We start from the raw sequence: 12,134 nt of genomic DNA, 5'->3' as shown, positions 1-12,134 counted from the left end.
TAGCAGAGATGCTTTGGTAATTATTACATTATCGCACCTCTGCCCATAAAACCAATCCTGTCCAAACAGGGAATACAGTTCTCCTCTCTTCTCTTCTCTTCTCTTCTCTTCTCTTCTCTTCGCTTCTCTTCTCTTCTCTTCTCTTCTCCTCTATCTACAGTTTTTCATCAGGGTTCAGCAGTCCTCATTTTACCCTCTTATCCCCAAGAGATCTTTAAGGCAAAGTGAAAAGGAGAGTAGGGACAAAGAGAAGGAACAGGAAAATTTGCATTGCTTCCAACTAGCAGCAACAGTAGACAAACAGTGAGTCGGTCGCTGTACAATGACATTGTCTTCCTGTCGGGCCTTGCGTGTGTGTTTCTGCATGTGCGTGAGTAGGACAATATAGGGCACAGGATATAAGGTCAGAATTGAGCGGGTTTCCATGTACTAAACCCACATGCCTCGTCATGTTGTTTGCGTGTGTTTGTGTGTGTGGTTGTGAACAGCATTTTGGCTGTAGGCGTGGAAATGAAACAGAAGGCAGGTTGTCTGAGTAAATTCTCCAACAGTTCAGAATTTGCCTCTGGCGCTTCACTTCATAGTTCCCACACTCACCGACACCAGAGAAGCTCCTCTTTTAATACTTAATTAGAGTTCAGCCAGAGTCCCAGACCTGACGTGGATCTAAAATTAGGTGTTTAGTTGTTACATTTACCTCTTTAACAATATGTCTCTTAAAGGTGTTTCTGTGCCAAGACACACTGTCCTTTTCTAAACAATATGTCCAAATAATAGCTGAATACAGGGATTTACCTCATGTTCCTATCAAGACTTAATCTAGCTGTCTATCTATCTATCTAGATAGATAGATAGATAGATAGATAGATAGATAGATAGATAGACAGATAGATAGATAGATAGATAGATCTTTTGTCCTCAATGAAAGTGGAAATCCTCTCAAATTGCCATCATTTTGCAACCACTGATTTCACATCAGCTTATATTTTCACCATACATATTGGTCCATGTAACAACAGCAGAAGGAGTGTGGTTACAGGTAAATATTTTAAATCAAAAGTAGTGATCATTTAATGGGATTTAAGCCCAATGAATCCACTATATATTCCACTGTGTTTAGCAAGAGCTCAGCACTGCCCCTGATGCTCAAAAAGATGTACTGCACTCTTTTTTTCCTGTCCTTAAGCAGTCAATGGCTGTGATTTCTCTGTATAGGCTTCCCTGCAACCCTGTGAACCTGAATATAGTTTTTATGTTTGAGTAGTTTCAAAACATACGCACTGAATAATTTCCTGCATTACTTTTTATAAGTAATGTTTTTACTTTTGAGTCTGCATGAGAATCTGGCACGATGAATTAGATGCACCTCAAGTGAGCTGATTTGAATATTTGAAACTTTAAGTAGATGAAGGCTATTCACCATTTCTGCATGTGTGGGCTGCTGTTCCTGAGCCTGCATATTTACCTCTGCCACAGAGATGAAACCTACAGTAAGAGGTTATGTGATCACCCCTGTTTGTCTGTCTGTCAGCAGGATTTGAAAGAGAAAAAAAAAAAAAAAAAACACAGGACAGATTCGCATGGACCTTGGTGAGAAAGTGTCCTATGACAACAGCATTACCATCACTTTGCACCAACCAGGCCGTAACATCCAACCACAGCCTTGGCAGATGTCTACACTCTACTGAGGGCCTTCTTGTTGACATAGCAATTGGACTGAAATTTTCCTCTCACTCTGACCTAGATTTCACCTTGGTTTCACCTCTGTGTGTGTGTGTGTGTGTGTGTGTGTGTGTGTGTTGATGTATATGTGTGTGTGGGATCTGAGCAGACTGGCAGGTCCACAGATGGCTGGGTTGCTATATCACTTCACTGCTCATTGCTGCGACAGGTTAGGCTGAAACAGCAAAGAGGCTCACAGCCCAAGCACTGTAATCTACACAGCTCACACAAGAATACAAGTGAAATATGAACAGCTACACCCACCCACACACACACACACACACACACACACACACACACACCACAGCAAAGGTTTGTGTTAAGCCAGCTAAATCTCTGTCTGTCCTATTCGGGCAAGCAGACATATTGTGTTTCTTTTCATGCAGTATCCGAGCCGTCTCCCCAAGGCCTACTTCTTGTTCTGTAAAACTCAAATTATTTTTTCTCAAAATGTCTGTCCCACTCTTACCCACTAACTTAATGTCTAACTGTTTAGCCCTGACTGTAGGTCTGCTTATCATTTATCTGAATTCAAAACAACATAGTAACCTTCCTCTCAGTTCTCTCCCCGCAGTCTGCTTTCATCAAAGTCATTTCATTAATAGGTTTATTTTACAGAGAAAATGCACAGTGAAAAAAAAAATTCTAAAAATGTACCAATAATAGCCAACTTGTGGTCTGCCCCGTCTTGTCTCCCAGTGCTGATGAGCGTTTTGATGCCACCTTCCATACCAATGTGTTGGTGAATGCGTCGGGTTACTGCCAGTACATTCCCCCTGGAATCCTGAAGAGCACCTGCTACATCGACGTGCGCTGGTTCCCGTTTGATGTCCAGAAGTGTGACTTGAAATTTGGATCCTGGACCCACAACGGTTGGCTGTTGGACCTCCAGATGCTAGATGTGGACACATCCACCTACATACCCAACGGGGAATGGGACCTTGTGGGTAAGAAAGCCTTACCGCTGTTTATACACCGCCTTTGACCATGAACACACCACTGAATGGTGCGATAATGATAGGAATAAATGACAACAGCCGTCTGAGCCACTAGAAGGTACAGTAGGGACCTACTAACCCATAGCTGTGGAGTGATTACGACTGTTAACATCCATTCAGTGGTGTGCTAACAGTCGAATTGGGTGGTTTATCATCAGTGGTAGCCACAATGACACTATAGGGGCCAGTGCAATTGTAAAATTGAGTAGGTGTATTTTAACACAAAATCAATGTCTGCCATTTGTAAAATTCCTCCTATGACACTTGAAAGCAAAATTCCTGCTCGCGGCACTACAATAGCTCAGCCACAATTCACTGCTGTATTTATCATGTACAGGATCTTGGCTTGCTTACATCACTGCAGTCATCACTATCCTCAAAACATTTGACATTGCTCAAATAATGATGCAGAACTAACCAAATGCTATTTTTCTATGGACAGCAAAATACTCATGAGTGCTTAATCAACACTGCATTAGGCACAAATGTGTTTACATTTTGTTTGATTAATGGAGTACCTAACCCTAACCTCAGTGGGGATGAGTGGCCTTGTTGACTTCCCAAGTCTAAAATGAACTTAAGAGCATTAATCATTTCTATTTAAACAATTGGGACATCATCTGGATGGGAGAAATATAGCTGCAGGAGAGGAAAAGGGAGATGTTTTGGAAGACCTCCCAAGCAGGGCGTCTCCAGCTGGGACAGAGCAGTAGAGCAGATCCCGGGGCCTGGTCCTCGGGGTTGTTTGTCCGGCCGGATGGGTGTCAGACAGGACCAGATGGCGTGTAATAGGAATGCTTGACACATAGACAGGGATGTAGCCAGGCCATATGTGATCTCCAGCCTCAGGGTTTAGGATCCAGGTGGGGATGTTGTCTATGGGGTTGTTGGGGCGGGGCATATAGTTAAAAAGTTTTTACAACTGAAGAGTGGACCTTCCCTGGATATTATATTTACTCACTTGCTAACTTGCACTTGCATGCTTTCACTTGCTTACTTTATCCCTCTGTCTGCACATCCGTACATACAGTATCTGAATCTGTGTGCTCTCTTCCCTTAGGTGTACCAGCTAAACGTAATGAGCTGTACTATGAGTGTTGTAAGGAGCCCTACCCTGACGTGACATTCACGGTCACCATGCGCCGCAGAACCCTTTACTATGGACTCAACCTGCTCATCCCCTGTGTGCTGATCTCTGGCCTGGCCCTGCTGGTCTTCCTGCTCCCTGCAGACTCTGGGGAGAAGATCTCTCTGGGTGAGGGACACTTGAACACACGCAGAAGTACATGTGGCTCTGCTCTTGAACAAAAAAATGCCTCAGCAAGGACGGATGGAATGAAAGAGGGAAAGAAGTAAAGAGAATTCCATAATTTTTGAAAAAATCAATATGATTTGAATGGGCTTCCTAGGCCCTTAGGTTATGGAGGTTGCTCGACCCAAAAAAAGATATCTCGCAAGAGAAGTGATTAGCAAAGGTTTAGACTGATACACACACTAGCGCACTACTGCATGCTCACACTGAAGCACACTCGCAAGTGCGCTTCAGTGTGCATCTGTGTGTATCTGTGTGCCTGCATGCACTATAAACATACAAACACACACACACACACACACACACACACACACACACACACACGCACACACACATGAATCATACAGCTGGCTTATGAATACATGCATAACACACCACCTTGGAATTATTGAATTTCCAAATATGAAGCTTGCCCTGAAATCTCAGCATTTTGAAATTCTATCAGTTCCATCAGCTTTGACAAATAGCCATCCACGGATGAGCAGACACGGGTTGCAGTGTTAGAGTTTGTCAGTGATTTCTGGGGATGTAGCCTACCTTGGACATGTCAGAGGAGCCACCAACTAACAAATGGTTGTAATCATAGAAACATAAATAATTATATACATAAGTCATTACAGGAATAATTTCATACACCAGTGATCCTCATCAAGTCACTATGAATGTATGTTCATGCGCCTCTCTCTGCCTCCAGGTATTACTGTGCTGCTGTCGCTCACTGTCTTCATGCTGCTGGTTGCAGAGATCATGCCTGCCACATCCGACTCTGTACCTCTCATTGGTGAGTTATACTGTATGTATATAACTTTGTGTGTGTGTGTGTGTGTGTGTGTGTGTGAATGAGAGTGAGACTACATGTGTGTGCATAAATGTATGATCACGGGCTGGAGACAACACTGACAAGATGGCATTTTCTAAAAAGGGTAAGCAAGAGTGTGTGACAGGAAACTTGTAAGAAAACCATTAATTTTTGAATGGTACCAATGTGTCTTGCCATAATTATACATATGCATGCTAATGCATGCAGTCCTCTTATGACATGTGTAACTGACTAAGGGATACTCGAGTCCTTGGAAAATGTTCTAATCAAAAAAAAAAGAAAAAAAAAAAAAAAACACCCTATCACCAGACTAAAACGCTGCTCTTTTACGTTTCTGTAAACCAACAAATACATTGAAATGTTAATGTTTTGTAAGCCAAAAATATGTTTTAATATGTTTTATGTAAACATTTAGACTCATAGTCAATATGGTGGACCCTGTGTCAATGTCACATATCATTTGCTTGTTAGCTACTTTATCCATTTTTGTTTGCTTTGTTAGCCATCAAAACTGCTCGGTTAAGGTTAGGAAAAGGTCATGGTTAATGTTACGAAGCATTTGCGCTAATAATAGCTAGCAAATATTAGTTAAAAACAAACATGAAGCAAAGTCCTTTTGATTGTACCAATCACCACCTATAACACAGTGTTTTTTTGCTCATCTAAAGGCCCCATGGCCTGAAAAATGCAATTTTCGTTGTTTTTGCGTGATAGGGAAGGTATTGGGGCCACATAAATACTGTCCCATGCGTTACACCTATGATAAATGGAGAAGTGCACACAGCCCGTTTTTTGAAACTGTCCCTGTAAAACGAGCGGACTGTACTTCCATTAATCCTTGACGTCAAGGACTGTGACTCTGCCCACAGCGCCTGCGTCCCCAGGCAACCAGCTACCAAGCCAGCGTACTTAGCCAGTCCGACTTCGTTCCCTGGCCAACAAGCTCACAAGCTAGCGAACTTAGACAATACCCCTCCGCTCCCAGGGCAACAAGTTCACAACATATTTAACTAAAATAACTTACCATTCTGTAACATCCTGTAATAAACGGATTTGAGGTGGTTTGGTGTCTCCTGCCGTCTGTGGTTCAGGATCGTAGGCGGACTCAAATACGTACGGTCGTAACCATCACGCTCAGGGTCCCAGTTTCCCAGGTCCTGTAGGGTTTTAGTCCAAATTTGCTCATCTGTTGGGCTCATTTCAGTGCCAACTGTTTTATCAACCCGACACAATACAATGCTGGCTTCGTCTGTGGTTCGGATCAAATATGTATGGTTGTATAACATCGTGCTCGGCGGTAGCCATGACAATCTTACATAAGATGATAATTCGCTTTTGATAAGTTTTCAAGTAGTTATTGTATCTCGTTGGCTCCGTTTTTCTCTCGCTCAATATGGTGTCACAATATGGTGGCGTGCTATTGTTTACGTCCCAGAATGCATTGTGCAGTGACGTCGGTTGATTGGCCCGACCATATGTCACTCAGAAAACAGTCAGCCAATCAGTGGAGAGGGGCTGATTCTCTCTTCCGATTGGCTAAACGAACTGTGCTGCCAGAGCTCCGGGATAAAGGCAAAAATGAGGAGCTGTGAAACTATATTTAGCAGACCACAGGTACTCAAAACCACAAATACATCATGCTAGGGATATCAACAGTTAAAATAAAACCCTGAAAAAGTGTACACCATGGGGCCTTTAATATTATGTCACAAAACTTGTCTATTTGTGTGGAATATTCGTTTCCAGGTGACTGGGCTGAAACACAATGACTTGATATCTGTCCTCCTAAAAAATGAGAAGGTCATTTTTGCATAGTAATTAAAGATCAGTTATTTAACACATGCATCATTTTTGTAGGTTTTAAATGTTGGCAATTGTCTCGCCTCTCTTTATAGATCACCCGAGATAATAGCTGGGCTTTGGCTGGGCTTTGGCTTGCCCGGCTCAGAGAACCTATACATCTTTCCCTGTGCCCCCGGAAGGTGTAGGGAGTAAATTGGGTGGCCTCAACTAAAGCTGTCAACACCATTAATAGGTCGTGAAGAGTTGGAATCTCCGCCAGGGAGGAAAGAAATGAATAGAGAGAGAAAGAATGATGGATGAAGGAGGGGAAGACAAAGAGAGAGAGGGAAAGGGATGAGTAACCTTTGGGGCTAAAGTTCTCAGAGAGAGAGAGAGACTTCAAAGGCTTCCTGGAGCGAGTGATGAAGCAGGCATGATAGGAGAGTTAGCGCTCACTAATTCAGCTGTCATCACTTTCTCCTCGCTGGGCCACCGAAGAGAAAATGTGTCTTTGTGTGTGTTTGTGTGTGTGTGTGTGTACGTAAGTGTGTGTGCTTGTGTGCCTGCATGCTTTGAATTATGACTGCAATCCTGTATATAATGTACTAATGTACAGTGTCAAATCACTCTCACTGGGTCAAAATCAGACATTAAATTCTACTGTATTTTATGAGTGTATTGATTTAAATATTGTTTAGCCATGCAAAACATGATCGCTACTACATCATTACATCACTGCGTAACTGCGTGTTTCCACTGAGTTAGCATGGTGATTTCCTCCACTGAGAAAAGCTGCACGACCTGCTTTATCAATACAGTGATTACCTCGTTTTTATTTCCCATCTCTTGAACATGAAGCCAACTGGGACACTTTTAGTGTCCTTGTAAAAATGAATCATGCCCGTTTACAACACAGTGGCTGACTGTGGATGTGAGTTACTGTAGCTTCTTGGATGTAGCTGCAAATATCACTCTCTATATGAGGCAATGCTCACCCCTCCTGTCCGAAGCAGACCATATGTGTTTTATCACAGGCCTTTAATCACCAGCTAAGCATAACTAAGTGTGCGCAAGTTCATTTCAGTTAATTTGGACAGCCCTATTTGATCTGATTCAAGACAGCTTGGCTCAGTTCATTTTAATTCAATTTAATTCTAATTCATTTTTAATTTAGTTAAGTCAACCATGAATAACGATGTGGGTTGGGATTGAAGGTTTGACAATTATATGTTGAATTATTATATTACACCATACTATTCTTCAGACTCTCTCGCCATAAAATAACAGAAGCTTAAGTGATTAGCATCATAAAGCAGTGAAGTCTAGGCCATCTTCACTCTTACAGAGAGAAAGAGAGTGAGAGAAAGAGTGATGGAGAGAGAGAAAGAGAGAGAGCAGTAGTAGTCCTGTAGAATAAGAAAATTAGTTAGTAGACCAGTGCAGTGAGCAAATGTTTGTGTGTGCATTCTAATTTCACCCACTGCCATCAGATCTTATGTTGTGCTATGATAATCACCATACAAAATTTGCTACCAGTATTTTTTTTAATGCAAGTTGCCAAACAACTTTGTCTCAGCTGTAAATATTTTAATTCACCTGCTAATGTGGCAGTTTGATGAGAAAGCAATGCACCTTTCTCATTATAGTCATCTTTATTTGTATTTATTTAGTCATTTATATATTTATTGTGGAACTGAGAAAGCAAATCAGCCATTTTCTGCTCTTGGCAACATACACATTCACCTCTTTCAATGTGTCACCTCTTTGTTATTTCTTCATGTCACTGTCTCCTCTCTGTTTTGTCATCTTCCCATTCAATGCATTCTTTATCTTCCCTCCTCCCTTAACCTCCCCACCTCCATCTTTCCTTCCATTATCACCTTAAATGACCGGGACAGTCAGGGTCATGACCCATGACCTCAGCAGGGTCACACAAGCTTTGACCTTGATGATACAGTAGCTCTACTTGTGTTTGGCTATTGGCTGTACTTTGTTCACAGTCATGAGCAACCATGCAAACAGAGGGCTGGCCCTGAGATATATTTTGTGTGTGTGTCTGTTTGTGTGTATGTGTGTGTCTGTGTACACTCTGTGGGCGAGCACAGTGTTCAGTTAATGCTCCCCTCACTCCCTTACAGTTCCCTCCCTTGGGTGAAAACATCCCCGATGTGCCCCCAGAACCCACACTAATCTCTCTCTCTTTCTTTTTCTCTTTGTCTCTCTCTCTCTCTCTCTCTCTCTCTCTCTCTCTCTCTTTCTCTCTTTCTCTCCCCCCCCCTCTCTCTCTCTCTCTCTCTCTCTCTCTCTCTCTCTCTCTCTCTCTTTCTCTCTCTCTCTCTGCTATTTTGGCTTGTTTACCCCTATTCTCTGTTTTGTCACACTTTTTGCACTGATTTTTTTTTTTTTTTTTTTTTTTTTTTTTTTGCTGTTTGAGTTCAAGTGTGCATCTTCCCCCCCTAGCAATATAACTTTTCGATCAGGCTTGCTTTCCTTTAATGTTAGAGCATGAAATCAACCTATTTTGGTAATTAATTCAGCTTAACATTTCTTTTTTACCTGTTAGTACTTGTTGTTAAATCAAATGTTGTCAGGGGTGAATTTAGAAAGGATGAAAAGGAAGAGAGCACAAGACATGATCAAAGATGTAATCTTTTTCACAAATGTGAGTAAAATTCAAAGTATGTTGATGTTTTCTGTGTCCTTGGCAGCCCAGTACTTTGCCAGTACCATGATGATTGTGGGTATGTCTGTTGTGGTTACCGTCATAGTCCTGCAGTTCCACCATCATGACCCTCAGGGAGGCAAGATGCCCAAATGGGTGAGCAACTAAAGTTTTTGTACTAATCTTCGTTCCTAGCAGCAGTATCATTATCATTATCCCCAGTGTGTATGGACATGTTAGTGTGTGGTACTGACAGTCCTTCTCTCCCATTAGGTGCGAGTGGTCCTGTTGAACTGGTGTGCCTGGTTTCTCCGTATGAAACAGCCCGGCGATGAACGCAAGCGGTCCAACCATAAGTACCGCCACGCCCTCCAGCATCACTCCAGCGCTAGCTCCATTGAAATGGGCACTGTGCCCAGCCTCTCTGTGCCCCTCTCCCAAACCTCCTGCCCGCCCTGTCCCACTGGTACCTCCAATGGCTCCATGAGCCTCTACTTTGGCAACTACCACCCCATTGAGAGCCCACGCTGCCCGCCCTCCAGCGACTCCGGGGTGGCTCTAGGTGGACGCGTCCACGGCTCCCCAAGCGAGGAAGCTGAGCCACCTGTAGGAGGAGGTGGCAATGGGGTCGGGGGCCTGGGGATAGCCGGGGTGGGAGTCGGCATCCCCCCACCGGAGATCCAGCGCATCCTGGAGGAGGTGTCTTATATCGCCCAGCGCTTCCGTGACCAGGACGAGGCTGAGGCCATCTGCAGCGAGTGGAAGTTTGCAGCGGCGGTGGTAGACCGGCTGTGCTTGGTGGCCTTCTCACTCTTCTCCATCATCTGCACCTTCACCATCCTGATGTCAGCGCCCAACTTCATAGAGGCTGTTTCCAAGGACTTCACATAGCTGCAGTATCAGGAGAGTGGGAAGGAGGATGGAGTAAAATGATGAGGGATGACGACAAGGGACAGAAAAACAATAGCAGGGGGAAAGGAAAGGATAAAGAGGGCAGTCAGGAAGTGATTCCCAACCTGTAGTCTGTGTGTCCTAAAATTTAGATTTTAAAAATCGCTCTGTTCAATCAATTGATGAATTATAAAGAAACATTTAATTTTGTTATGTCAGCACATCCATTCCAAATATACTGAAGACATATAAAGAGACACAAACATAAAATATAAGGAAACATATATTTCTGTTTTAATTGATATTTACGCTGAGAAGATAAACAGGTCTGGTTGGGAATCACTAAGAGGATGAACTTAAGGAGGGAACAGTGGGTTTTTTTTTTAAACAGGCTGAGTAAGAAAGGAATCAGAGGATTATGATGATTCTGCTCTTTTTCTTTGCCCTTCTTTGAAAATATTGTAAATATAATGTTTTATCCATACTCTTCATGAAAATTTAAAAGTTGGCTTGGTGTAAGAAGATACATACATTGTGTCAATGTCAGGATCCATCTCACTGCCTCAGTCAAGTCAGTCATCTCCACTAAAGTCGTTCTTGTAGCCTTTGTGCAAATCCAAATGCATATGTACAAATACCGCCTCAATCCATATGAGCAGTCACAGCCTGGCAACTCCTCACCCTTTGAACTTTGACTAACTAAGGACGTCACATCTGTTGTGGATGATGTAACATCCTTGTGATCATGGTAGGCTAGTAACTGTCTATAATGAGATGTTTCACTGTGAACTTCATTGTTTTTGCTTTCACTTTAGTGAACGTGGCATCGGGCACTACTTTTTTGCTTGCCATCACACTAACACAAGTGTAGAGCCATTTCCTGTGTTCACCAGGTCTGTCAGAGTAGGATCACTGTTTGGTTTGTGTTGTCTGTATCATTTTGAACAATACAATCTGTAGACATGATGCTATCAGACCTCTACACTCCTAAAATAGAGTCTTTCTCAGCACGTTAGTAACACTAACAAAACCGTTTGTGAAAACAGGAGTATAAACTGTACCAAATGTTTTGACACATTTGGCACAGTATATTTTAGTAAGTATGTTGTGCTGGCAAACAGCACAAGATGTATAGTCTCCAAACTAACTCAGATATAAAAGCTGTATCCTTTAAGTGTGTGCTCTGACACAACATGTACAGGTCTTGAATTTTATTTTGTCAAAGTCAAGTTATTACCACAGTTTATAAAGTAATTTGTGTCTTGGAATTTGTTGTACATTAGGGATGTGAGTTGTAAAAACACTAGGCAATGGTGTGACCCCAGGGACTTGGACTTTGGCAAACAAAGGCTACGGGCTGAACAAGAGGCTGAAGAGGAAAGGTTCACAACAACCACCATATCACTGGAGAACATACTGTAGACTCATCAAAGGCCCTCATGTCAGTAAGAGTTTTGTCTGTGTTTTGTAGCCGAGTGGACTGACTGATGCACACGACAATGTTGTGAATGTGTATAGTTCCACCTCAACCTCCAAGTCACCTCTTTGTCCTAGCTATAGTCATTGGTCTCTTTCTCTCTTTCTCTGTCACTCATGTTGTGATTTATTTACTCTCTATGTTAATAAAGGTCTCCTTGTTCATTCTCCACCCAGGCTCTGTTATATCTCTTGGTATAGATCAGCATTTTTTTGCACAGGAGGAACCGGAGTTTCTTGGTAATGTAGGCATGCAGAGGGATCAAATAATAATAATTACAACAATGGTACATTTTATTTATATAGCACTTTTCTTCGCACTCGAAGACATTTTACAGTAAAAAGAGATTGTAGGTAAAGAGGCATCCTCAGTGGTGCATTATGCATTATACCCAAGCCTTACACCTAAGTTCCCTAAAGTTAGGGCTAGTTACAAGGGAAATTAATTGACCTTGTCCACAACTGCTGCTT

At 42.5% G+C, this 12,134-nt stretch overlaps 1 protein-coding gene across 4 annotated transcripts in view; it reads left to right on the top strand.

Annotated features, from left to right (window-relative positions):
- LOC115366386 (neuronal acetylcholine receptor subunit alpha-7-like) overlaps nucleotides 1-11,835 on the top strand; it is a 53,805-nt gene extending 41,970 nt beyond the window's left edge. For all 4 annotated transcript variants that reach the window (XM_030061804.1, XM_030061802.1, XM_030061803.1 and 1 more), the window contains 5 exons: nucleotides 2,422-2,669; nucleotides 3,781-3,975; nucleotides 4,727-4,813; nucleotides 9,343-9,452; nucleotides 9,570-11,835. In XM_030061804.1, the coding sequence (XP_029917664.1) occupies nucleotides 2,422-2,669; nucleotides 3,781-3,975; nucleotides 4,727-4,813; nucleotides 9,343-9,452; nucleotides 9,570-10,187 (1,258 nt within the window). In that variant the 3' untranslated portion in view covers nucleotides 10,188-11,835. The remainder of the gene's footprint in view (nucleotides 1-2,421; nucleotides 2,670-3,780; nucleotides 3,976-4,726; nucleotides 4,814-9,342; nucleotides 9,453-9,569) is intronic.
- Nucleotides 11,836-12,134: the final 299 nt, after the last annotated feature.

This window comes from Myripristis murdjan, chromosome 10, assembly GCF_902150065.1.
Source record: "Myripristis murdjan chromosome 10, fMyrMur1.1, whole genome shotgun sequence".
Taxonomy (NCBI): domain Eukaryota; kingdom Metazoa; phylum Chordata; class Actinopteri; order Holocentriformes; family Holocentridae; genus Myripristis; species Myripristis murdjan.
This window is presented reverse-complemented; position numbering and strand designations above follow the sequence as displayed.